The 25487-nt window shown below is 43.2% G+C and overlaps 2 protein-coding genes across 9 annotated transcripts in view; both read right to left on the bottom strand.

Moving 5' to 3' along the window:
- LOC310704744 (uncharacterized protein) overlaps positions 1–24553 on the bottom strand; it is a 28731-nt gene extending 4178 nt beyond the window's left edge. Inside the window, exons 1-7 of one of the 5 annotated variants that reach the window (XM_083498693.1) lie at positions 20021–24553; positions 11269–11415; positions 10280–10354; positions 8740–9048; positions 8028–8336; positions 5873–6004; positions 3847–3936 (exon numbers count right to left, since the gene is read on the bottom strand). In XM_083498693.1, coding sequence (XP_083354819.1) covers positions 3847–3936; positions 5873–6004; positions 8028–8336; positions 8740–9048; positions 10280–10354; positions 11269–11359 — 1006 coding nt within the window. In that variant the 5' untranslated portion in view covers positions 11360–11415; positions 20021–24553. Of the gene's footprint in view, positions 1–3846; positions 3937–5872; positions 6005–8027; positions 8337–8739; positions 9049–10279; positions 10355–11268; positions 12632–18999; positions 19177–20020 lie in introns of those variants that run through there. The other 4 variants (XM_083498692.1, XM_083498694.1, XM_083498695.1 and 1 more) reach the window with 4 other exon arrangements.
- A 94-nt stretch (positions 24554–24647) lies between these two features.
- The window catches only part of ILDR2 (immunoglobulin like domain containing receptor 2), a 36868-nt gene continuing 36028 nt past the window's right edge, over positions 24648–25487 (bottom strand). For all 4 annotated transcript variants that reach the window (XM_083498643.1, XM_083498644.1, XM_083498646.1 and 1 more), the window contains one exon: positions 24648–25484. The gene's annotated coding sequence lies outside the window, so the exon portion shown is untranslated. The remainder of the gene's footprint in view (positions 25485–25487) is intronic.

A 25487-nucleotide genomic window follows, 5' to 3' on the forward strand; every position in this document is an offset into this window, starting at 1 on the left:
GAGGCGGCAGACATGATATTTGAAGTTCCTTCTCTACATGTGTGCATTCCCCACCACTACTCTGCCCGAATACCAGCACTATGCATCACTGCATACACCTGTGGTTAAAAACAGTATCGTCAACCTCAATGAACACTTTCTATTGCAAGCTAACATCTCACACACGGTCTCATTTCAGCTGGTTTTAAACATTTCTGGGGATGAACAAATCCTTACATCAACTACCCTTGCAGCAATCTTTCTTCTATAATTCTACGTTTTGATTTCTAGCAGCTAGCACTGAATACTGTTCAAACTCCTTTACCAAAATTGCTTAGGGCAAATGTCCCAAACAGTTGGAGCACCAGTTGGGAGGGTGTGGAGTGCTGGACTTGGACTAGGGAGAGGTGGGATCAAGTTATTGCCCAGTCTAGGTGGCCCATAAATGCTGCCTGAGCTCCTTGGAAGAAAGGTGGGCTAATGTTTAATATGAATAATAATAAGGAACAACAACAATCTTAAAAAATAGCAACAAGAAGGAGCAGTTGTCATATCAGACCCATTAAAATACCAGTTTGCCCATGTCTTAAGATCTTCTGGAGAGATCCAAGTACTCTCTTTAATTGAGGTATGCTACTCTTTAAAAGAAAAAGAGGGCTTTTTTCTGCAGTGCCTCCTCAACCTTTGAGTGCCTTCTCAAGGGAGACATGACTGGATCTGGCATGACAAGCTCTCCTATTTGCTGTCCTATTTGCTCACACACGTTCGTTTGGGGGAGGGAGGGAGGGAATGGTTTGTTTCTGTTTTTAGCTTTTGAGATATTTGTTTTGTTTCATTTATGTTTTGTTAAGCTGATTTGCTGATTTTAAGGTGTGTTGATAAATTGTCCAAATTAATTATATTCCTATTTTTGGACCTGGCTCTGGAATCTTCTGTTGAAAGACGGTTGAGAAATAATAAAAATAAAAACTTAAAAATGAGTCATTGTGAGTCATGATTCACTTATATCTATTGAATTCATTAGTCTACTCTGAGTCCGCGGCAATCCAATGACAAATAAACAAATAAATAAACAGCGGCTGCAATGTTTCAGTGATTAATTCGTTAGACTAATGGATTTTTAAAGTATTTTAATCTACTAAAAGAGTGAATCAGGAAGCATATTTATTTATTTATTTAAATTGCTTCTTTAATGTGAGTTACTTATTAAAACTGTGGGTGGCAAGCAGGAATGCCTCTTCGAAAATGACACTTGCAATGGCATATTGGGGGGGGACCCAGCCTGTGGGCCTAATTAGACCTACCATGCCCGCCCAATTTATATGACATCACATATGGGGCAGTTCAGGGCATGGCTGGACTGAAAGAGGCGTTGCAACTTACTGGCCCATCTGCAGAGATGGAGGTGGCTGCCCATGGGAGGGAGGGAAGCACCAACTTGCAGAAAATATGGGGTGCCCCCTAAATAATGCTCCACAGAGTTGGAGCATATGGGACCAGCAGTGCAATTTGATACATGTCAACTGAGAGGCAAGCCCCACTGAATTCAGTAAGACTTTCCCCCAGCAAGGCGTGTGTAGGGTTGCCACCTAAACCACATATGGTGAATCAAGTTGCAGTAATTATAGTAATAAACAGCAGTTCAGATAGAAGACAGTGCTGCCCAATGAGAAGATATGGCCCATTCACTCGCTGAATTAGCTTTGTTTCTCAGAGTAGACCATGACATTACCTTCTGTTCATGATACTGTTATAGGTGGGGGGGAATTCCACCCACCCACCCAAAAAAAAACCCTAGAAAGTAATAAATGGTAGGAGTCTGATGATTTGGAGTACAGTGGTGCCTCGCAAGATGAAATTAATTCGTTCCGCGAGTTATGTCGTATTGCGATTTTTTTCGTCTTGCAAAGCACGGTGTCAGGAAAGTTTTGGAAAAGCTTCAAAAATCACCATGAGGCATTCGTCTTGCGAGGTACCACTGTATTGAAGGGAAGATTGGAGGCCTGTGGAAAAGTACAGGCTAAGCTTCCTTCCTGTCACCTGGGATAGAGGCATTAACATGAGAAAAGGTATTGCTGACCCATCTAGGAAGGATCTTGGGCCTGGGCAGACAGGCAGAGGTTGCCATGGTGATGGGGTGTGTATCTGAGGTACCACACAAAGAGAATCTTTAGAGAAAGGTGTGCTGGGAAGAAGAAGGGGAGAGCAAAGGGGGAGATCCATCTTGGGCAAGCTGGTTGAAGGCTGACTGGGAGAGATGCCTTGCACTCCAGTGCTGCATTGCTGTGGAGAACAAGTAAGAGCTGGACTCCCTCCATGCAGACTGAAGGTGTAAATATGCAAATAAAACAGATTTCTTAAAGCAGGCTCCACTACAGCTTCAATTCTCCAGAGGAGCTCAAACCATCAGCGAATGCCTGAAACCCCCTGGAATCTTGCTACTGCTTGGCAGAGAGTGGGGGTGCCGCCCAACCTTTGTAAGAATATGCACAATTAATACTTTGTTGGAGTGGAGTTTAATTTATAAGGAAGGAAAACAGGCAGAACCATCACTTCTTTGAGGTGAGTAGTCTCCAAAACAACCAAAAATCCTTGCTTCCAGAAGCTGATCGGCAGTGCTTCAGAATGTCCTACTTACTAAGTGGCACTGTTCACATGAGTATTCTGCTCACTGAACTGTTAAATGCACTTGGTGGCAGCAGAACGTAGTGTATGAATCACCCCATAATGAATAACAAACTAAACTTGGCAAAGATGCACCGACACGACCTAAATGCAAGCACAGTAAAGAAGCTCCGATAGCTTTCTGGTTTTTTATTTGTCTTTTAACTGGCACGTAAAACCATAAGAACTGCGGAAGAGTCTAGCTAGCTCCAATGAAACAGATTTATGTTATTGTCTATGTATTCTCTTCCATTTATAGCCCATCTTTCTTCCACCCTGAATCCAAACATACATGTAGTTGCAGGAAGTCCCCAGTCCAGGAACTGACCAGAACTGAATTTCATATATTAATTTAGGCCTGCTTCACAAATCATGCTAACACAAACTATGTGTGAGTGTGGAGGCTCCCAGAGAGGAGATCGCAGCCACTTTGCTTCTCATCAGTTGTTTGGCTGCTGCACCAAACTGGGAGAGCTAAACCATGATCCTAGGTTTGTACAACACATCAACCCATACCATGGGGTTGGAAAATGATTTCCCCTCAGGCACAACTGGCCCAAGACATTTCCCTCCCCCAACCCCAGCAGCTGCACTATAACTCTAGAACTAGTCCAGAACTGGTTTTAACTAATCTGAGAGGCATTCTTGTGTACTCGGAAGGTCATAACTGTTGGATGACACACGGCTTTGTTGGTGGCCTTCAGCAGAAACTTAGGTTGCAGTGCAGTGCCAGACTGTGGGAACTGGAGGACCCATGGCCTTCTTCTGTAACATATGGCTTGGCTCATTTCTCTCTGTTGTCTAGAGCTAAGGATTCCCAACAGAATTTGCTTCCTTCTGCTTTCTGCTTATGTGGTCTAAATGATATACACCAAACTTGACTCTCACTTATTGGTCTTTGGGCCCCTGTCTTCTTATAGTTCTTTGAACCAACCCCTGAGCTATCTCCAAACCAATTTGTTCCAGACCCGCACACCTTGATTTGCAATAGAAACCTATCACACCAGAACCACCTTTGTTTGTTGTCCTCACACAGTTACCAGGTAGAAAGGTCACACTTTTACGACCTCCTCCTGTCCCGCCCTCAACTGCAACATACAGAGGTCTCTAGCAGTTGGGACTCCACAATCACAGTTCTGGATCCCATGGAAGCCTAAACACATAGAGATTAGTGTACACTGGTTTGGCAGCTGTAATACTCACACTGGTCTTGCTTTCTCCTATAAACTACTGCATAGTCAGCAACATTCTTCCTCCAACTTGCATGGCGTTGTCTTCTTGTTTTCCAGAGAACTTAAACCATATAAAATAAAAAGTGTGGAAATGGTTTTCATCTCCTAATTTTATTGCAGGAGTGCAGACACAATCCCATTTCTTCCTTTGCCTTTTCTTTCTCTAGAGCAAATGACAGATGGGTCCCCTTCCCTCCTGCCCATTACAGCCTTTGTGGAAAATGGCACAGATTTTAAGGGAAGCTTAGAATAAAGTCTTTCCCCAGAGGTAACTGGCTTTTCATCATATGTATACTGAAGAACCCTCAACCTGTTTTCTTTTTAACAAACTAGCTTAGCACTACTTAAAACATGGCCTGAAATATCCGTTGGCAACTTCCTCTTATCAGGGACCCTATGAAAGTTAAGAGGGCAGGCGGCACATGCGAGAAACGGTGTGGCCATCAATTAATTGCTCACAAACCATCATGTGCTCATAGCCTTTCAGTGCTGGCAGGAGGAAAGGCAATGGATCCAATTATTTGTGTTTTCCCTCTTCAGAGGTTGGGTCTTGGTGGCTAGAGATGGGGGAGCTCAGTTCACATTTAAAGGCAAATCTATTAAATTCACAGAAGCAGAATTCACAGGTCCTTCCATCCAAAAAAAAGGTAATGAGACAGGGCAGATGGGCTTGATGATAGTATCTTCACCTCTTAAAAGATATCTACAGTAACTTGTTTTTTAATCAATGCATGCATATACTTGCTATCAATTAAGTTCACAGTCCTACCTAGTACACTGTGATTCATGTTAGTTAGTAAGCAAACAATTCAACAATGCCAGCAATTCCAAAGGGGATCTTCAGTTGAAAATGTCTTATTTTAGACTCAAGGATGTGGCTCTCGCTGGCATGTGCCAGAGGGCGGCAGAAGTCTGCATCCTGGTTTTAACTAGTCACAGTGCAGGGGACTGGAAGTGACACACTGCCCTGACACACTCACTGCAGCCTGATAAAAGACGGCTGGTCGGTGTGGGAGAGTGTGATAGCTGCAGTAGCAGCAAAACACACACACACAAAGAGGGGGGGGGACGTGGAGAAAGAATTATTGACAAGTGCACAGCAACGAAGGACAGCTAAGAAGCAAGGAGAGAGAGAACCTCTGTCCCAGCAAAGCTGCTAGAAAATAATATTAATTGTGAGTGGGAGTCAGGGGAGAGGAGAAATCTGCAGCTACAGAGACAAAGCAGAGGCAGAGTGAGAGAGATGTGAGAGAACAACTGTGAAAGAAAAAGAGACAGCTGAGGTTACAAACTTCAGTAGAGAGCCAAGAAAAGCTGGGAGAAGTTGTATGGGCTGATGTAATCAGAAACACCTGTATGAAACCTGGAGCAAGGAACCATTCCAGGTCTCTTAGACCTCCTGTGTGTTGGGGGGGGCACAGGGGCTCTTACATGGAACAGGAATCCTGACACACAATGTGTTGTTATGTCCGAACCAAGAACTGCATTCACTTCAACAAACTACAGTTTAAACTGAGCCAAGATGAGAAACCGCTGTTTCAATAAACCATAGTTTGGCCCTACCCATAGTTTGGCCCAATTCAGATGTAACCAATTATGGTCAGCTTAGTTCAGGAAGCAGATGAAGATCTCTTCCTCTGGTGCATGTTGGAGGAGGGCAGAGGACAGGAGGATGCTTGAGTCCACGTCTTGAGTAAGCTAACTCCTATTATGCTAAAGTACCGTATATTTTAGCATTATGTCCAAACAGGTGTTATATGCTGACCTCCATCTTGTGGTCTGTGTGTGTCAAAGAGAGAGAGAGAGAGAGATCCCAGTATGCTTGGCGTGCTTGTAAAAAAAAGAAAAAGTTTAGGCTGCACATGGATTTTCATGACCATGAGATGAAAAAGGTTTTATTGACAAAGTAAAACAAGGGGTTGCATTAGACAACCATTGGTACCTTTTGAGTGAGTTTCCCCCATTATGGTAAGCAAGGTAAGGCAAGGAAAGATTACCTGGCTTCCTCTTCCATTTTCCAACATGATATATACATGAGCCCAATATAACGAGAAAAGCTGCAACAAGAGCTCCTTCTAAGATGAAGAAGATTAAATGAGGCAAACGTATTGTCTTCTGTGGATTAGGTTCTAAAATTAGAATGCAATTGTGAAAAGAATTACCTATTTTAACTTACTTCTGACAGGTAGTTTTACAAAGAGCTCTGTTTGTACTTTTAATGACATGTGGCACTGTGTAAAACATTAATACTACCCTGTCAATTTATTTAATCATTTCAATTAACTACCTTGCGCTTAACTTTTTCATCAATTAACCATGTATAATAAATGTTACATGAAGTCAACAGAGCCTATAACTTGACGGGGGCGAGGGCAGCACACAAAACTATGTATTGTCATACAAAATCAGCTTCAGTCTTATGCAAGCTTTCCTGGGAATAAGCCCCACTGAACTGAATGGGGCTTACTTCTGAGTAAGTATGCATAAGATTCTAGACATATCCTACCAACTCTACCAATTCTAAAATCTTTTCATAAGGAGCAATCTTAGTTAAAACCAAGTGAATCTGTTATCAGACTGAGAAATATTCTTAAGTCTTTAAGTCAAGCCACTAGCCCATCCAGTACAGTACCATCTGCTCTGATCCATAGCAGCTTTTAAGACCTCAGAACAATGCCTGCTACTTGATAGCCTTTTAACAAGGGTCTTTCTGCACGCAGAAGTATGTACTCTACCATGGAACTATGCTTTCTTCCTACAATACGGACAGCTTTGTTAAGTATAATTGTTTAATGTGCATTGAATTGGGGGGGGGATCTATAATGTGCCTATATTGCACTGGGTAGCATGACTAGAAATTTCCACTGAAGCTGAAGAAGAGCCTAACAATTGAATCATGAAGTGGGGATGTATCTCTGTGCCTGGATCGCAAGATGTTTAGCTCACAGTCATATGAAAAGGATTGTATTGCAGGTCTATGCATATGCTAATCTGTAGGCATCCATCTTGGATGGGGTGCTTTCTTTGTTCCAAGTTACTGAAAAGAATGGATGTGTGAATCTCTGTCTCCAGCAAACAGCCTGGAGGCAGCAATGAAGGAGAGACAGAGCTTTGATTTCTAGCTGAGAATACAACATATTTGTAATCTAAGATATTATGGTTTCTGCTGGGAGCAGTGCAAAAAATATGCATCTAACTGAAAGTAACTTTTATTGTTTTAAGCGTCAGTTTTTATTCATCCAGCAGATTACAAATGTGCAATATTAATAGTCTCAATAGGGTTTCCCACTGAAACATAACTTGGTTTTCATTCATCAGGTTCTCCCTTATTACATGAAGCAACACCTAGCACCTGTAATTCCAGGTGCTTTTTGATACACTGTGTAAGGAGGGAAAAATAATCTCTGCTAAACTATGAATATCATTTTCAGTTTTAGCTGCAAATCAACATTTCTAACAGTTTCTTAACAGTGAATGAACCCAATTTCTGTTGTGCCATTTTAAGGGACAGTCTACCACACTGTGGGCACATACTTCACAAAAAGTTAAGTGCCTGTAGGTTCTGTTGATTAGAACAGAGCAAGTCAGTCCAATTGGCTTAGCATGGCCTAAAGGTACATAATGTTGGCAATGGCATTAATAAAAAAATAGTAATATCCTTCTATTCAGTAAAATTACCAGTCTTCTTTTATTTGAAGGTAAGTGTTATTGTACTTTACTAAAGTATTTGCAGCAGGCTCTTGTCGAACAGAATGTATGAAAGATATACAGTTACAACAAAATTGCAGTACATATAACTGTTCCAGTGGTTGGGTTGGCTATTGCACAGATGAACCTTGTAAATACTTGCTACTCATCTTAGAGCATGGGAATGCCCATCTAATACAGTGATACTTCTAGATACGAATGGGATCCGTTCCGGAGCCGCGTTCACATCTAGAAGCAAACATAACTGGCGATGGCACATCTGCGCACCCGTGCATCGCTTTTCGCCACTTCAGCGCATGCGTGTGATGTCATTTTGAGCGTCTGTGCATGTGCAAGCGGTGAAACCCGGAAGTAACGTGCTCCATTACGTCCGGGTTGCTGCGGAGCATAACTCGAACGCGGTCAACTCGAAGCGTATTCAACCCGAGGTATGACTGTACTCACGTGTAAGTTCCAGTTGAATTGTGTGACTGTACTGATACACACCATCCTTGGTAAACACTTCTGCTGTGTACTGTCCGATATCCTGCACATGAGTGGGACACAAGCTCAAGCTGCCATTGTTAAGTATAAGACATCTCTTGCTGTCGTCTATGCAAGTTGTAATATTCTGGCTGTCCACCTTTCCTATTGTGATATTGCCCTTCTTCCAAATCACATCATGAAGGTGGATGGCTTGTTTCGTGATCTTCATCTCAAGGAGCATACAATCACCAAGTGTTCCTTTGGTGAGACTAAGCTGCAGTTTGGATTCTGAACACAGAGCAAAAATATAGTGGACATACAGTTTACTTCAATCCTCAAAAATGTGTGCATTAAGTAGATTTGAAAGAATTTTGAAAACTGTTATTTCACTGTATTAAAGTATTTCAATTTCAGGGGTGCATTTCAAATTTCAGCCATGAAACTGAAAGCAAAGTAGTAAATGCAACTCTCAGGGAGCTATTCAATTTGAAAATTATACTAGAACGCCTTTTAGCTGCATAATGTAACTTCTCTGCCCTCTCCCCTCCCCATGTGCCCTAAATCTGCTCCTAAATGTGTTCCTCTAACTCTCTAGCTGTTCTGGTTATTATACAGCTGAATGCTGCAAATGCATGGCACTTATTTTATAGGAATAACACACAGTTCCTTAGAGGGCCTATCTGATACTTACGTGTAAGCAGCAGTTCCTTTCCGTTTCTGTATTGAATGCGTCCATCCTCAGTATATGCTGCCACTGTATAATGCCCAATATCGTCCAACTGGGTGGGACACAAGCTCAAGGTACCATTGTTATAGATAAAACATCTTTTGCTATGGATTGTACAGTTTGCTTCATTCTGACCATTGATCATCATCCCAATCAAGGCATTGCCTTTCTTCCAAATCACATTGTGAATGTGGATTGCTGGGTTCCTGTTCTCCAGATCAAGGAGAATACAATCACCAAGCGTTCCATTGATGAGGCTATCCGCTTTGGATCCTAAGCATGTCAATAAGATGCAATGGGAAGACATTTAATTCATTAACACCCAAATTGAACAAAGCATACCAATTCATAAAACTGTGATTTCATGAAATCAAAATGTTCAGATTTCAAGAGGACATCTAAAAATTTCAGACTCAAAACACAGCACAAAAGCAAATTCAAATCTCCATAGTAAGACATGGCTGGTAGAATTCATTTCCCAGCTGTAATCAACATAATTTCACACTTTTTCAGAAGTGACAGCTTTTAACATAGAACATCCATTTTTAGCATTCTTATCTGACATAATAAATCCCAGGAATGTTTATACCCAATATATCTTTTGTTTCTTTCTTTGTTTAAAATATTTTATCTCACTCTTCAATTATTCCAGGGTGGTTTACAAATTGGTCTTAAAATAGTAAAGCGCCAATAATTAATATCTATCCTTTCATTGTAAGTAGTTGCAGCACCACCAGGTTTTATCCAATTGGATTCAAAGAAACCGAGAGTGGATTGTTCAAAATGGTGGGTGTAGAATGCCCTCCTGAATCCAGTAATTGTGTCACTGGCTGCTTCTTCCAAACAGTCACTGCATGCTGAAATAGTCAACCCAGACTCAAGTTATTCCAAGCTTACTGGTGTGCCAGTATGGTGGGTCCACCCCTATAAAATGCTGAAATCCCATTAGTATGCAGTGCTGCCCCATGGAGGCTGCAACTGTCATGGTTGGACACAACTACCTATCTACATGCTCATCTGATCATGCCATAAATAAGTTTGACCATGATGCCCCTCTCTCAATAAAACATGTATAGAAAAAGGGGCATGAGCTCTGGCAAATCCTCTTTACCACCTGGTTAGTCACATGATTGTGTGTGCACAGTGGGACATAGCCAGCCACTGTTCCTGCAGTACACTGAATTATTATTTTACATCCAAGAAGAGTTCTATGATAAAAGAGGTTTGCAAAATTTCAAAATGTTGGAAATTGACAAGAGCTGTCTCAGCTAAAGAGACAGGTAAAAATACTCAAAGTAAATAAATAATAGGCCATTAAGTCCACCTCCTTGCCACTGGTCATGATTCTCCACACACTAGCATCCTGACCCCTGAGCAGTCCTGACCCCTGAGCTGACAACAAGCAGAGAACAGACTCAAAATGGACAAAGAGATAAATATCTAAAATGCTGTTAAACAAGCTATATGCTCTCTGTAACATGTTCCCTTTTCCAGGCAGTCTCACCAGAGTATTGACCTTTTCGTGGAAAATCAGCAGATTCATCCAAAGCCTTATTTGCTCGCATGCCATCACCAAAAACTGGACCAGAAATATAAAAATAATAACATTAAGAAAAACTGCATATCAAATGGTTCTTTCCACCATATGAATAGATAACCATAAATAATACTACAATCTTAAGGCAGAAATGTATTAGTTTTAGAACATGAACCTGGAGGGCAAAGTTCCTGTTTCCTAGTTGCCTCCTCATTTTGGAGTTGACACAAGGCTTTGGACATGGGCATCTCATGGACCACTATGAAAGCAAGAATGCTGGATTGGATGAGAGTTTGGTCTGATCCAGCAAGCCTCTTCTCATAGTTTTATGTAACTATTAGAGACCTTACAACCAGCTCCAGATTTTCTTCCATCCCATCACAATGACAGATGTGTGGACTTTAATCATAAATTTTGACAATAATAAGTATCCTTTCATTCTATATCTGTGATTGTTTTTAAAAGGCATGTTGTTTTTTAAACATATCTGCAATCTCATTGACTTCAGTTTCTTTCTGTGATCAAAGCACCATTTTCAAAATTACTTTACCTTATTGTTTTGTCCATTATCTTATTATATATATATAATATATAAATATATAAAGAGATTTGGGGGAGGGGGTTGACCAATCTAGCCAAATACATTTGACTCCTCTTTTACCGAAGGACTAAATAAGCAATTTCTAACATCAATAGTAATACTGTGCATTAAACTTTTTGGAAATTTGATTATGATTCACCCTTTAAAAATGTATCCCATTCATACACCACTTACAGTTATGCTTGTTGGATTTACACTGCATTTGATGCAATTACAGCAGACTAAACCTTGGTACTCTGATATATGACAGTCACTGTCTAATCCTACACATAAGCATGACATACCAAGTAAGTGACTTCCATGAAATATTTACTTGGTTGTAGTTCATTTACATCCAAGCCGAAAATAAACTTACCTTGAAGAACAAGTATATAAACCATTGATGGGACAGGAAAAATAGAAAATGCTTGAGAGTTCATTTTGGTAGAATGCTGTAGCACGTACATCAGAACACAATATCCTCAGAAACATCCCTACAGTAACAGAGCTTCCATAGCATTGCCTAGAAAAGATAAAGGGCTGCTCTATCTTGATTTTAAACTCTTCCTCCTAGGTTCAGTGTAACTTGTCAAAACAGAGAAGCATGGGAGAGTCGGTTCTTCAAAAGAGAAGCAAGGTGGTTTCAACCACTGTAAGAAATACTCTTGCAAATTGTTAGTAAATGTGTTGCTCACATGCCTGAATATACAGAAATAGTACCTTTTAAGGCAAATACACGCGAGAGCAAAAAATAGAGATCAAAGATAAGAGCTACAAAGAGCAGAGAGATGTGGACGACCAGTCCATGATTCAGAGTGGGGAACCTGAAGCAAGTGTTGAGTTGGAGTTAATGAGACTTTATTAATTAAAGTTACATCCAGCCACAGCAGAGCATTTTTACAGCAAATCCTATACATGCCTATATAGAAGTAAGTCCCACTGAGTTCAATGGGGGTTATTTCTAGGTAAGTAGACATAGCATTGATTATATAGATTCAAACTCCAATAAGCCAGTGCATTGTACCCCAAACTTGTTGACCAAACTGGAATGGTGATGTGTGAATCAGCAACCATATTGATATAGCTATAAAATAATGCAATGTACCCAAGATTAGACTCAAATATTAGTTTTCTAATAAAGTCACTGACTCCGAGCTGACCATTTATTTAATATACTTTGAACTCTTCCTTCCACATAACCAAATTCCAGGCAATGTACAGCTATTAAAACATATTCTGTTATAAAGCCCTATATGGCTTAGGTCCAAGCTATCTGAAATACCACATTCCCTCATATGAAGCTGCCTGGGTTTTGAGATCTTCGGGGCAGGTCCTTTTCTTGGCCCCATCACCCTCATAGGCACACTAGGTGGGAATGGAGAAAAGGGCCTTCTCGGTAGCTGCTCCCAGACTCTGGAGATTCTTCCTCCCTGGAGAATACAGACTGGCTTCCTCCTTGTTGTCCTTCCGCCATCAGGCTTTTGGGAATTGACCGCTTTAATAAAGGGGCTGGTGCTGTGCTGTTTCTATTGCAATTGTTTGTATACCGGTATTTTAAACAAGATTTTATTATGTTAATGTTTAATTGTTTTTTAATGACTGTTCCCCCATCAATGTTTCTATGTTTTTAGCAATTTCTTGTTTTTATGTATATGCTGCCTTGAGTCCTGTCAGGGGAGAAAGGCGGGGAATGTGCAACTAACTAAATAAATAAATATTAAATAAATAAGCAGCAGTAGTAGTAGTAGTACTGTGGTACTAAAGGGAGATGGGAAAGGTTTCTCTTAATATTTTATTCTGTTGCTCTTAAATATTATCTACACATAATAAATTCCTGCACTCTGCTAGGATGGTTAAAACAGCCCAAAAATTGCAGTAGCTTGCAAAAGCCTAAACCAGCTACTTGAAACTGCTGATGCTAGCTACAGGTCAGAAGGTCGCTTCCTGCCTAGCCAGAAACTGCTGTTAACTAGAAAAACCACTAGCAAGATGTTTCCTGTTTTACTTCTGCTTAGTAATGCAAGAAGAAAACCACTAGCAAGATGTTTCCTGCTTTTACTTCTGCTTTTAAGTAATGCAAGATAGGAAGAGATACGAAGGAAATGCTTAACTAGCAAAAGAAGACACGTGTACAAGGAGGTGGGAGGGAGTGCTGGCTTAGCAGAAAGACAGGAATGATTTAGCAAGCAATATTTTGTGTTTAGCAAGCAATATTTGCTAGTCGATTGGGGAAGTCCGGCGGGTATAAGAAAGTCTGTTGAAGTGACTTGCTTTACAGCCAGAATATTTTTAGGAATTATCCAGTTGGCTGTCTCTGAGTACAGACCTTGACTCTGTGCACAGAATCTCAATAAACTCTTTTTCTCCAAAGAAGATTTTGCTTTCCTGGTACTTTTGTTCCCTCCGAGGTCCAAGGGAACTGCGTGGCTAATGGATCCCTAGGTAAATAAGGCTTCATCTCTCTGGGGGCTCGTCCGGGATCAGCCCCCTTCCCAAATACGGACCGGAGGGCCAGGCTCAACCAAGGTGAACAGCTCCAATCGGCGTTCGCATTTCCGGTGCACACCCTGCCAGTTTGTAGGGGGAGATTGCCACACCGTCCTGGAGCAGAGACATCTGGTTGAGGGAGAATAAGAAGACAGAACGGCGCCGAGGGGACAGGTCCGCAGCGGAGAAGGTAAGCCCGAGGGAAAGGGCTAGGGGCCCGAGGGAAAGGGCTAGGGGCCCGAGGGAAAGGGCCAGAGGTCTGATCAGCCTCACCTGGTAGTTGGCAGTAAGAATGCCACCAGGAAAGGAATTGGTAAAGGTTTGGGAAAGGGAATGGGGCAGAGGGAATTGAGTGTTTTGTTGATATGTTGTGTGTCAGATACTCTAGTGGATGAGTTGTTGAATGAGGGCTAAGGCTTAGTGTTCCCTTGGCCGAGCGATTGTAGGATTGTGCATTTTCTGACAAACTGTAGCATGTGGAGTGTGAAAGAATTTTGAAACCCAGTTAAGAGGAGAGTATCTGAAAAAATAGGATTTGGAGCAAGCCAATGTATTCCTCTGGAATGCTTTTTAAATAACTGGAAAACAGCCACGAAGAGTGATGATTTGGGGATTCAAATTGAAAAACAGAGACTCAAAACTTTATGTGAGGTGGACTTGCCAACCCAGGGAACTGCGTGGCTTTGATTTGCAATTAATCAACCCCCTGTGGCAAATCAACCCCCTGTGGCAAAATATATTAAATGTCCACCCAGACCAGATCCCCTATATCTCTACATGGAAGACCAATGTAAAAAAAAAGAATCTACCATGGCTAAAGTCTTGCTGTGACAGCAACACACAGAACAGGATTTGTACAGTGAAGCCTCTGGTGTTAGAAGACCCAGAAGATGAGGAGAGGGGAGTGATTAAGCCACCACCTTACACTCCACCAACAGCCCCCTCCAACCCCCCCCCCAGGCCAAAATCAAAAAGCACAGGGAGGTGCTGGTGTAGGGGGAGGAGGACCTGCGAAGGAAGATAGTGAGACGGAAGAAGAGGAAGATGAGGAAGATAACGAAGAGTTTAGGAAAACACTAGATGATATGAATCAAGGAAAGAAAATGTGGACAGAAAGACAGAAAAAGAGACTAAAAGGAGTTTGTAAAGCCATTTGAGGGAAAAAGTTGGATGTGAGCCCCTTGTTAGTTGAGACAGCAGAATACTGCACCCCTGAAAAGAGGAAGAGATGGCAACGTAAGTGGGGACAGGCGGCGAAGAGAGTTATGTCTCACAGACAGTATGAGAAAACCAGGAAGGATCAGGCAGCTGGAGAAATGCCCCTTCAGAGGGTTTATGATCCACCAGCCCCTGTCCCAGCTGGACAAACGAAGGCACCACGGTCCAGCATATACCCTTTTCAAGTGCAGATGTTTGTAATTGAAGAAATCAGAACCCCTCTTTTGAGGAGAATCCAGCAAAGATTGTAAAATTGTTTGAAGGGATTTTTTTAAAACCTATAATCCCACTTATGATGATGAACAATATCCCCTGGACTCACTACTAACTACAGAAGCATTGCTTGGCCCCTGCATGAGTCAACTAGGGGAATAGAGAAGGATCCTTTTATATGGGGCAGGGAACAGCAGCAGGCTTTTCAGGGTCTCAAAGTGACATTACAACAAGCCCCAGTGCTTGGCATCCAAACCCCGAGAAGCTTTTTACCCTGTTCACAGATGAAGACCAGGGGGGTAGCCAAGGGAGCCTCATGCCAGAAACTGGAAAATTGGCAGCAACCTGTCGAATACTTGTCAGAGAAGCTAACCCCAGCAGAACAGAGGTTGCCCCCCCCCCGTATGAGAGTGATTGTGGCAGTGGCCACCCTACTCACAAAGGGCAGATAAATTCACGTTTGGACAGGACACCAGCTGTGTAACTCCAAGAGGAAGTGCCAGATGCTGTTATTACATTCACGCCTGAAGTTTCAGGTTGCCACAGCCCTTAACCTAGCTACCTTATTACAGGTAGGAGAAGGTGAACAAGGGAGCTGCCCACTCAGTCTTACCTGTGCCTGTAACAAAACCCACAAACCAAGTGGTTAATATAATTAGAGCCACAGGTAAATCACAAAAGGCCCCATTTTTGCAGTCTGTTACCTGCTGCCTAGGTGGCCAAGTAGCCCAGCACAAAATTTTTGTATATACCAGAGTGTCCCATTCCTTTATTGGGCCGAGACTTGTTAACAAAATTGCAAGCCCAGATTTCCTTCCAACCAATGGGGAAGTAATGATGACAACTGGACCAGCAGGAGAGTTTTCTTTAGAAATGCCCCTGAGAGACCATTGGTGCTTGATGATGGTAAAAGAAGAGGAGGGAATCCTCCCTGTTAGCCTGCTTCATGATGTTGACCCTGGACTATGGGTGGAAGATAAAAACCAATACCCATCCCACGACAGGCAGCTGAAGGGGTGTGGGTGCATTTGAAGCGATTGCTTCAACATGGAATCTTGAAACAATGCCAATCACAGTGAAACACCCCACTGTTGCCAGTGAAGAAGGAAGATGGTGGGTACTGCATATAGGCCCCAAAGTTCTGGAAAAAAGGAAAGGAAGAACAGGACTTTGAAAAACCATTGACCCAAGAAACAGGGTCTAATTGGGAGTTCATGTTGCCCTTGGCTTTGCTTAGAGTCTGTAGCCTCCCATTGAAACGTAGTCGCTTGTCACCCTTTTGAAGTGATGTTTGGGAGACCGGTTCCTTATGTGTGCATGCTTTCACCTATCCCTGCTCAAGATATGGAATTGAACAATTATGTACAGTCTCTCTCTCGAGATTCTCTCTCTCAACCCAGGCCCGAACTCCTTGCGTGACCAGTTTGAGCCAAGTGACGAGGTGTGGATAAGACTGGTCCCAGGCACCACTGCAACCGTGCTGGAAGGGCCCATCTGCTCTCCACACCCACAGCTGTGAAGATCGCTGGCACCACCCCTTGGGTCCACCACATTCAAGTGGAGAAAGCTGCTTCAGATTGGACTGTGTCTCAGCATCCTGAAGATCCCCTCCAGTGACGACTGCCTTGCTGATATCACTCCAGAGGCTGATATCTCTACGCACGGTGAAGAATTGGATGGGAGGGGCGCCCACAGGCAGCGCCCCCAACGTAGACATTTGTTCTCCAGCCAATTTAGAGGCACCACCAGGACTTTTGATATTGGTACCAGAACTCACTCCAGACGATGTGGAACCACGTTACACCCTTGATGAACAGCAGTGGACCAGCCAAGAAGGAGCAACGCTCCAGGAAGGACCAGACAGCCGTGTTTTTGTGCCCCAACATCTGGCCAGCACAATTGTAAAGAATTACCACGAGTCCACCCATTTGGGAGGCCCAGCTGCTAAAGCACACCTTGGGAGAATATTCTACCTCAACTAACTGCTGCTATAACTAACTGCTGCTATATCCCAAAATGTGCCCTGTGCGCCAACCAAGAGACTGAGAACTATCACCCTGTGAACTTCTATATGGCAGGCCAACCCCTTTCGTCCGAGGCATCCCCGCCAGTTTGGGGCAGATGGGAGATCACATCACCCAAGAACAAGTGCAATCCCTGTGTTTGTTGTGTGTGTTTGCTTCCTTTCCAGGTATTCCCTCGAGCGTACACCTGCAGTCCCGCGGCAGTCTCGCTGAGCCGGTTCACCAGTTCCTCTGAGTGACAGTGTCTGGCGACCCCCTCATCCCCAACTGCAGTGAAAGTAGTCGAGGTGATCCCCTGGGTACATCACACGCATCTGAAGAAGGGTGTCTGGACTTGCAAGAGAAATCCTGCTGACCCTCTGAAGTTGATCATCACCTTGTGTCTGACGCTACCAGGAAAAGCGTTAGGCCACGGGCAACGCGATCCTGCGACTAATCATCACAAGGACAGTTACAAAGACTTTCTCTTTTCTCTCTTATTTTCTTTATTGACTTGCTCTATGTCTTATTGCCCTGACCCTACCGAACCATACCGCCCTTATTGGCCTGCTGACCTCTGCTACGACTGGTTCGTCTTGCCGGTGGTAAGAGATGGCGTGCTCCTTGGCTATTGGAAACTGGGGTTTGATGAGATTACCGTATTGAGACACCCCACTGCCCCGTTGTGGCTCCTCTCCCACACCACTGACCAGCACGCGTGGACAGTGCTCTTACGGGAAGCTGCAGAGACAATCGAAATCTATCTAGTTCTGTACCGCTCTTGCTGTTGTGGGAGGGTAGTCAACTGTTATCCGGAAGGTAGAGCACTGTACCAACCTCATTTGATAGAACAGGTCCTACTCTTAACCCAGGTCATAGATGGGACAGAACCTATCTTAATGCAAGTATTGCAGGGGTGGGAGCCTTAGCCAGATGTGCATTGAAATTACTAAACAAGTGCCAGTAAGAATTGCCACCCCAGGATTTCAGCTTCCATATGCTCTGGTCACTGGGGAGGCAGCACGAGAGTTCAATCCACCCAACAGGGTTAATAGAAAAATTGACCCACATAGTGGGAGCATCAGCTCACCGGTGGGCTCTCATCCTTGAGGCTCAACAGGTAGTCGGGCACAAATATCAGTGGGCTCTTCAACAATGAGCACACCCCCTGAATATTGGTGGGAGGAACCATGGAGATATTGAGTTTGGTGGGTAGGAGTGATATGTACCGCTCTTGTCATATGGATGCTCTCGTATTTCTGTTGGCATGAACGGTATCGTATTTGTGGGAAGAATAGGCCCAATAATGCTTCTATTGCTTCTTTGCTTCTGTATACCCTGCTTGATGCAATGCCTGCAACATATGATGGGAAAGATGATGTCTCGCATGATGAGGGCCTCGCGTGATTGCTGTAATGAGAGAATATAGACCCCTACCCCAGAACGAATCTAAGTAATAGATTGTTCAAAAGAAGAGGACGGAGTAAAGGGAGATGGGAAAGGTTTCTCTTAATATTTTATTCTGTTGCTCTTAAATATTATCTACACATAATAAATTCCTGCACTCTGCTAAGATGGTTAAAACAGCCCAAAAATTGCAGTAGCTTGCAAAAGCCTAAACCAGCTACTTGAAACTGCTGATGCTAGCTACAGGTCAGAAGGTCGCTTCCTGCCTAGCCAGAAACTGCTGTTAACTAGAAAAACCACTAGCAAGATGTTTCCTGTTTTACTTCTGCTTAGTAATGCAAGAAGAAAACCACTAGCAAGATGTTTCCTGCTTTTACTTCTGCTTTTAAGTAATGCAAGATAGGAAGAGATACGAAGGAAATGCTTAACTAGCAAAAGAAGACACGTGTACAAGGAGGTGGGAGGGAGTGCTGGCTTAGCAGAAAGACAGGAATGATTTAGCAAGCAATATTTTGTGTTTAGCAAGCAATATTTGCTAGTCGATTGGGGAAGTCCGGCGGGTATAAGAAAGTCTGTTGAAGTGACTTGCTTTACAGCCAGAATATTTTTAGGAATTATCCAGTTGGCTGTCTCTGAGTACAGACCTTGACTCTGTGCACAGAATCTCAATAAACTCTTTTTCTCCAAAGAAGATTTTGCTTTCCTGGTACTTTTGTTCCCTCCGAGGTCCAAGGGAACTGCGTGGCTAATGGATCCCTAGGTAAATAAGGCTTCAGTACCTCGGGTTACATACGCTTCAGGTTGCAGATGCTTCAGGTTACAGACTCTGCTAACCCAGAAATAGTACCTCGGGTTAAGAACTTTGCTTCAGGATGAGAACAGAAATCGTGGCAGCAGCAGGAGGCCCCATTAGCTAAAGTGGTGCTTCAGGTTAAGAACAGTTTCAGGTTAAGTACGGACCTCCGGAACGAATTAAGTACTTAACCCGAGGTACCACTGTAGTAGTAAACAGTTACAGTAAGAGGACCATTCAACAAGAAGAACAGGTTAGACAACCCTAATTATGAACAAATTCCTTGATATTCAAATCTTTAAAATACAGGCTTCCATACTTCCAGCAATAAACTAACCAATTGCAATCCTGTACCCACGAGAATAAGCCCCACTGAACTCAATGGAACTTATTTCTGAGGAGACATGCAGTGGGTTGCACTGTAAATCTAATACTGTGCAAGCACCAGTGCAAACAAGAGAACCTATGAGAAGAGAATAGCTTTAATTAACCGAGGGATCTGTGAATGATGGTAAGATATGTTTACATGCTTGCCATCTAGAGGCCAGAAGGCAAAAGTGTGGGGGTTTTTTGAGGAAAAAGTTGGCACTGAGCATGCTCAAGGCCTGTGTTCTTGGGAGCGGTTCCAAGATGGATGCCAGAGTAAAAACTGTATAAAATAAACCAAGAAATAAAAGCCGCTATAGTTCATCTTATCACTGTAGCTTGCATTCACTGTTCTGCCCTGCTGTCCACTTTGGCATACTGCTGTGGCTGCCTCCAGAGAAGCCTTTAGCGCTTCCTGGCTTCCTCTTGAAATTGCCCCATTTCTGCCCAAACTATTGCTGTAGCATTTGCTGATGCAATTGATTCCTGCCCTGTGTTCATATTATTATGAATGCAGTGCTTGCATCTTACTGGTGGTGCTTGGAACGAAATCTAATTTAGCTAAAGCTTAATTCTGAGCGTCCCCTGGGGAACCAGCAGTAACTGTGTGTGTCCGTTACAAATGGAACTTTTTTCCTTACTTCGTTACTCATCGCAAAGAAGCACAGGGCAGGCTGCCATATTTTTCTCAGCATGAAGGGCACTGTGAGGTAGATTCAGGGGTAGATCAGTCTCAATAGCAAAGTAAACATTGAAAATCTTGAATACGCTGGACTAAAGCTGAGCCACTAAACACCAGGTACTGAGCTCTTGTGCCTCAACACCGGGATGGGGAATCCTCAATTTAATCTGTTGTACAGCACTAGCTGTTAAAAAATAGTGAATTCACACTGTGCACACACGTAGCTATGTGTATTGGGGGGCAGTTGCTCTTTGCTCTGGGAGGGGAGCAATGGGGGGCTGGGCTTTTTTTCTAGGCAGCAACAGCTCCCCGTCTTTTTGTGGCTGTATGGTTCACAATACTCAGGATTAAATATGTCTTGGTTCTTTATTGGCCAGGAGGTGTTGGTGCAAATAAAATAACTCTTCAGTAGGGAGCCTCTGAATGCAGAAAGGATTGTGCTACTTGCAATGATTGAAAATATTTCACTGGCTCCAAATCTGGACAGTACCTACACAAACCAACTGTGTAGGTACCTACACAAACTGTGTTGTACCTGTGTGACATCTCTTCGGAGACAGGATCTAGCCTGTCCACTTGCTTGGGAAAAGGTCTTGAGAAAACGCAAGCAGGAGCAGTGTCCCAGGAGACATCCAGAGTCGAATGTCTGTATGTTCTGAATGTGACAAGAGCTTTAAGTTGGAGCATCAGACTTGGTCCTGCACCGGAGGACGCACTTTGGAGAAAAGCTCTTTAAGTGTACTGAGAGCTCACATCTCACTCGGCCCCTGAGAATTCACACTGGACAGAAACCATATATGTGTCATGAGTGTGGGCATAGCTTCAATCAGAGATCCAATCTTACCAAACATTGGAGAATACATGCATGTGCAACATGTGGAAAAATAATCAGTGCCAGCTCCGCCTGTAGCAAAGGATGCACACAGGAGAGAAGCCATAAAAGTGTCCAGAATGTGGGAAGAGCTTTAGCCAACCATCTCATGTCACTCATCACCAATGGATCCACAGTGGGGGGGGGGAGCCCTAAATGTGTGTGGAGCATGGGGAAAGCTTTGAGGAGGGCTCAGATCTCATTAACCACAGAAGAACCCACACTGGTGAGAAACCCTATAGCTGCAACCAGCTATACCTCAGTGGGTATTCCAGCCTCATTGAATGCCAGAGAATTCATACAGGAGAACATTCGTATATGTGTGATGATGCAGGAAATGTTTCGGGTTCCAGCCCAAGCTTCTGCGACATCAGAAACACTATGCTTGACATAATTAAATCTGAATGACAAATGCCCTTTGGTGGTGGGCAAGGGGTGCTCAGGCAGTATACAAAAACTAGAACTGAAACATAATCCAGACAAGGTAGAGTTGATCATGCTGGGTAGCCTAAATACCTAGAAAAGGGATGGAAATGCCTGTGCTGAATGACTCCTCCACCAACAGATCGAGTTTGTAGCTTATGAACATTCCTGGATCTAGGCCTCTTGGATAGACAAGTCAAGGCAGTTTTATCAGCTTTGACTGATTTACCATCTGTACCCTTTTCTGGGGCAGAGGGTCCTGCATACTGTTCAGGGCATGTCCTGCTAATTTACCAACTGGAGTAATGCGATGTCCTCTATATGTAACTGCCTTTGAAAGCTGTGCAATTAGTTCAGAATGCGGCAGCCAGATCAATCTCTGTTGTTAAAACTGCATGTGGCACTCCAGTTCTGCAATATGCTGAGATATGACTGAACATAGCACATCTGTGATCTGAAACCTTTCTTGCAGAAGAAAACAGGTGGACTAACACTGGGAAGGAACAGTAGGTCAGGCAGACTCACCATACTGATCAGCTGTAACAAAAAGCTGGGTTTGTTTCTTCATGCTAATGTGCTAAGTTCTAAAGCTGTGGCATGGAACAGAAAAATGAAGGTGAAGCACATCACCAGGGTTGCTCTTAATATTGTAAATATTAAGTACAGAGGGGGGGAGAGAGAAATTGCTTTATAACTACTTAGCAAAACTCTTTGAAGTAAAGCTGTTATGTACTGAGCTGAATCCTAGAACAATAGGATCCAGAATGCAGCAGTCTGATTGGTCCGCAGGAGCCACCCAATCCAGCTCCAGATGGAAGCGAATCAGCAACCTGATTGGCTTGCAGGAGCAGCCAATCAGGCTTCTGAAGGAGGTAAATCCGCAACCTGATTGGCCTACAGGAGCAGCCTGGAATTAGCCAATCATGCGGGGCCCATTGTGCAAATAATGTATAAATACCTGTAGCTAGATGTTTTGGGGAAAGATTCATTCATTGCTACTATGAGCTGAATAATGAGCATGAAATTCACACTTGACTCCGAGTATATTTCACTGGCGACGAAGGTGGGATTCCACTGAGCTGACTGCCACGCACAGCACCGCAGCACGCCACACTGCTGCATCGCACCATGCAGCCAGGCTTCAGCTCTGGGACCCAAGGAACTCAGAATGGCAACCGACAGTAGCTTCTTGCCGTTCAACCCAGCATCAGGAGACTGGGAAGGGTACGCCACCCGTTTCAACTTCCTCCTAGAAGCTAAAGAGGTCACCAACGATGCCACAAAGAGGGCGACATTCCTCAGCGTCTGCGAAGAGGAGGCGTTTGAAATTGCCCAGGCTCTCCTTGCACCTGAAGACGTCGCTACCGTTTCTTACAAAACAATAATGGAACGGCTAAAGGGGCACTTCTCGCCGCAGCCCTCAGTGGTAGCTTGCCAAAATGCCTTCTAAGCAAAGCGGCAAGCCCCTGGGGAAACCATAACCGGATTTCCATCTGATAAGAGAATTATGGCTTTCAAAACAGAAGGCCTTTTCACTCATGTCTTCTCCTGCAATGTGTAGAGATGGACTGGCATCGCACCCACTGATCTGCACCTTACTGTGAGTTCAGGACCAGTGAGAAAGGCTGCAGACTTCATTCAATGTGTGTTCTTAATTTAGGTCTCTCAATCGATTTCTAAAGGTTCTGTGATAAAGGCTTTCAAGCACCAAGAGAAACAGGGAAGGAGGGCGGGAGGTGGGCAAGACCCCTATCCACATCACAAACACTGGATATCAATGCCCCTTATTTTTCACCTGGGAATTCTTTCTAATACTACCATAGTAGTAATTTAGCTCAACCCTAGGACAAAATGCTTCTGCACTGCATTGTCCGGTACTGGCTTTTAAGCCACTCTAGACGCATGTAGCAATTTCCCCAGCACTTACACCAATCTTCAGAGCCATGGTTAGCGTTTCTAAGCAACAAATATCAGGAAAGGGGAAAGGGTAACTTATTTTACAGTTGCCTCTCTAAAAAGCAATGAAAAATGCTGGCGTGATCCAAACTATATATTTACTTATAGGAATGCCGTATTGATTTCAATGCAATTTACTCTTAAGTAAGTAGACTTAGGATTACAACCTGAATACTCTGTCCGTCACGCTAGAAGCAATGTTAAGATGCCTCATGTCCACAAGATGGTGTTGTTATCTCAAGAATGTATTCCAACTGTGTGTGATAGTCAAGGCTACACAGGAAGCAAAAAGCTCGTGGTCACTGGATAGAATATAGCCAACATACCTAAGGCATTTGTTGCAGTATTGGATAAATACTCCCCCCCCCCCCCCGCCATGAAACATCTTTCTTGTGAACACTGTAAGCATAGTGTTGCAATTAACGTGAAATGTGATCGCCTGCAACACGGCAGGATCTGCCATACCCCCACATATTCTATCAGTTTATGACAAAACTAAATCAATCTGTGGCACAAAAAGAGGACAAGAGCTCAGTCAGAAATAGAAGTGGCAGTACACAACTGTGTTGTGAGCAGACTCTTCAGGAGCCTGCACAAATAGCCCAGCTATTTTTGTAACATTAGGTTTTGGCAGGATTGAGAAGCTGCTGGAACAGAAACAACAAATGCATTTTATATATTTGTTTTAGATATTCTGCCTTCCTTCCACAAGCACTTTCAAAACAGCATACATAGGTTTTAAATGGTAATATTAAAGCACTGAACAGACCCAGACCTATTTAGCTTCAGCAAGGTTCCTGTATTATGTGCTTTCAGCCTATGCCCTGAGGCTAGAATGATAGCACCAGAAACATAAAATGCAACCAAAGGAACCTCCCAAATACTCCCAGACTAAACTCCCGACTAACCTGCCTTTCCTGCCTCTTATTGTAGTCGCTTAAACTAAGGTTGTAGTCCACTAAAAAGGGGTCGCAGGTGGGAATATTTGTTTGCAGGAAGCAGACCAAGTGTTCTCAGACAGTGGCAGCCTGCCAACAGTTCCTAATTTTTAAGTATTCCCTTTCATGCTGCTGCTGGCCTGAGCAATGCCACTTGGGACTGGCCAGCTTCGAGGCAGTATGAAATACCCAGTTCAGTTTTGGCTTCACTGCTTCCTCAGAAGTGCTAGAGCCCAGGCACTGGTTACAGCAGTCAGACATCACGCTCAATTTTGTCTACTTAGCCCAAGCACAAAACAAATTCTTGAGGATCATGTGCCACTTCTGAACTAGATCTGCCTTCCTAGCATTGTGGCAGATTCTTGGGCTATTGATGCTTTAGAAGAACAAAATGTGAACAAAGCTGGTGTTTCACCCAACCTATTTATTGTTCAAATTTTCTGTTGCCTTATTGAATGGCCGCAGCCAATTACCAGAAAAGGAGCGATATTGGTCCTTGTAGAAGTATAAAAGCAATGGCTATTTTCCCCTCTTTTGCACCCTGATTTTCTCATTCTAGGTCTGTTGTTGTCTACTAGTTGGCTTTATTAAGAAAAAAAAATCATTGTCAGCAGAACCCAGGCTTGAGCTCTGCTTACGAAAGGACCAATCAGCAGAACTAGCTGAAGCCTTTATGGCTATAGTTCAACTGTAAGGCAATGCTGATACATCATATCAGACAACAGTGAAATAACATGGCACATTCTCATCACAGCAAAATCTACTAAGTTTCACTTTCAAAACAAAATATTAATCTCACTGGTGGCTCCCATTCCTGAATGAGAAGGACATTAAAAAAATAATAATACAGGAACTCCAATATGTTCCTCAATATTACCCTGTCCTCCTTAGTGCAGTGCCCCAGGTCTGAGTTTTGGATCATTTCCAGATAGGTGTAGAATTCATTTTGCAGTATTTCTTGAAAATGCCATTTCAAGAAGTCTCAGCATGGGAAGAAAGAGCAAATGGCGAGAGCCCCTTGAACCTGTGGCAACTTTCCCTGTCAAATCTAGAATGCAGAGCAGTACAAGTGAGAAGTCAGTCATATCGGGGAGGGAATATATATCATACAAGAAAGCAGCTCCCATAATACTGTGGCTTTAGAGATGACTGAGGATAAAAATATGGAGACACCATCTTTGCTGGGAGATCAGAAGATGAGCTTGGCAAAAGAAATCTTCTCCATGTTTCATTTCCTT

The sequence above is a fragment of the Podarcis liolepis genome (assembly GCF_965112155.1).
Source record: "Podarcis liolepis genome assembly, chromosome: 4".
Taxonomy (NCBI): Eukaryota; Metazoa; Chordata; class Lepidosauria; order Squamata; family Lacertidae; genus Podarcis; species Podarcis liolepis.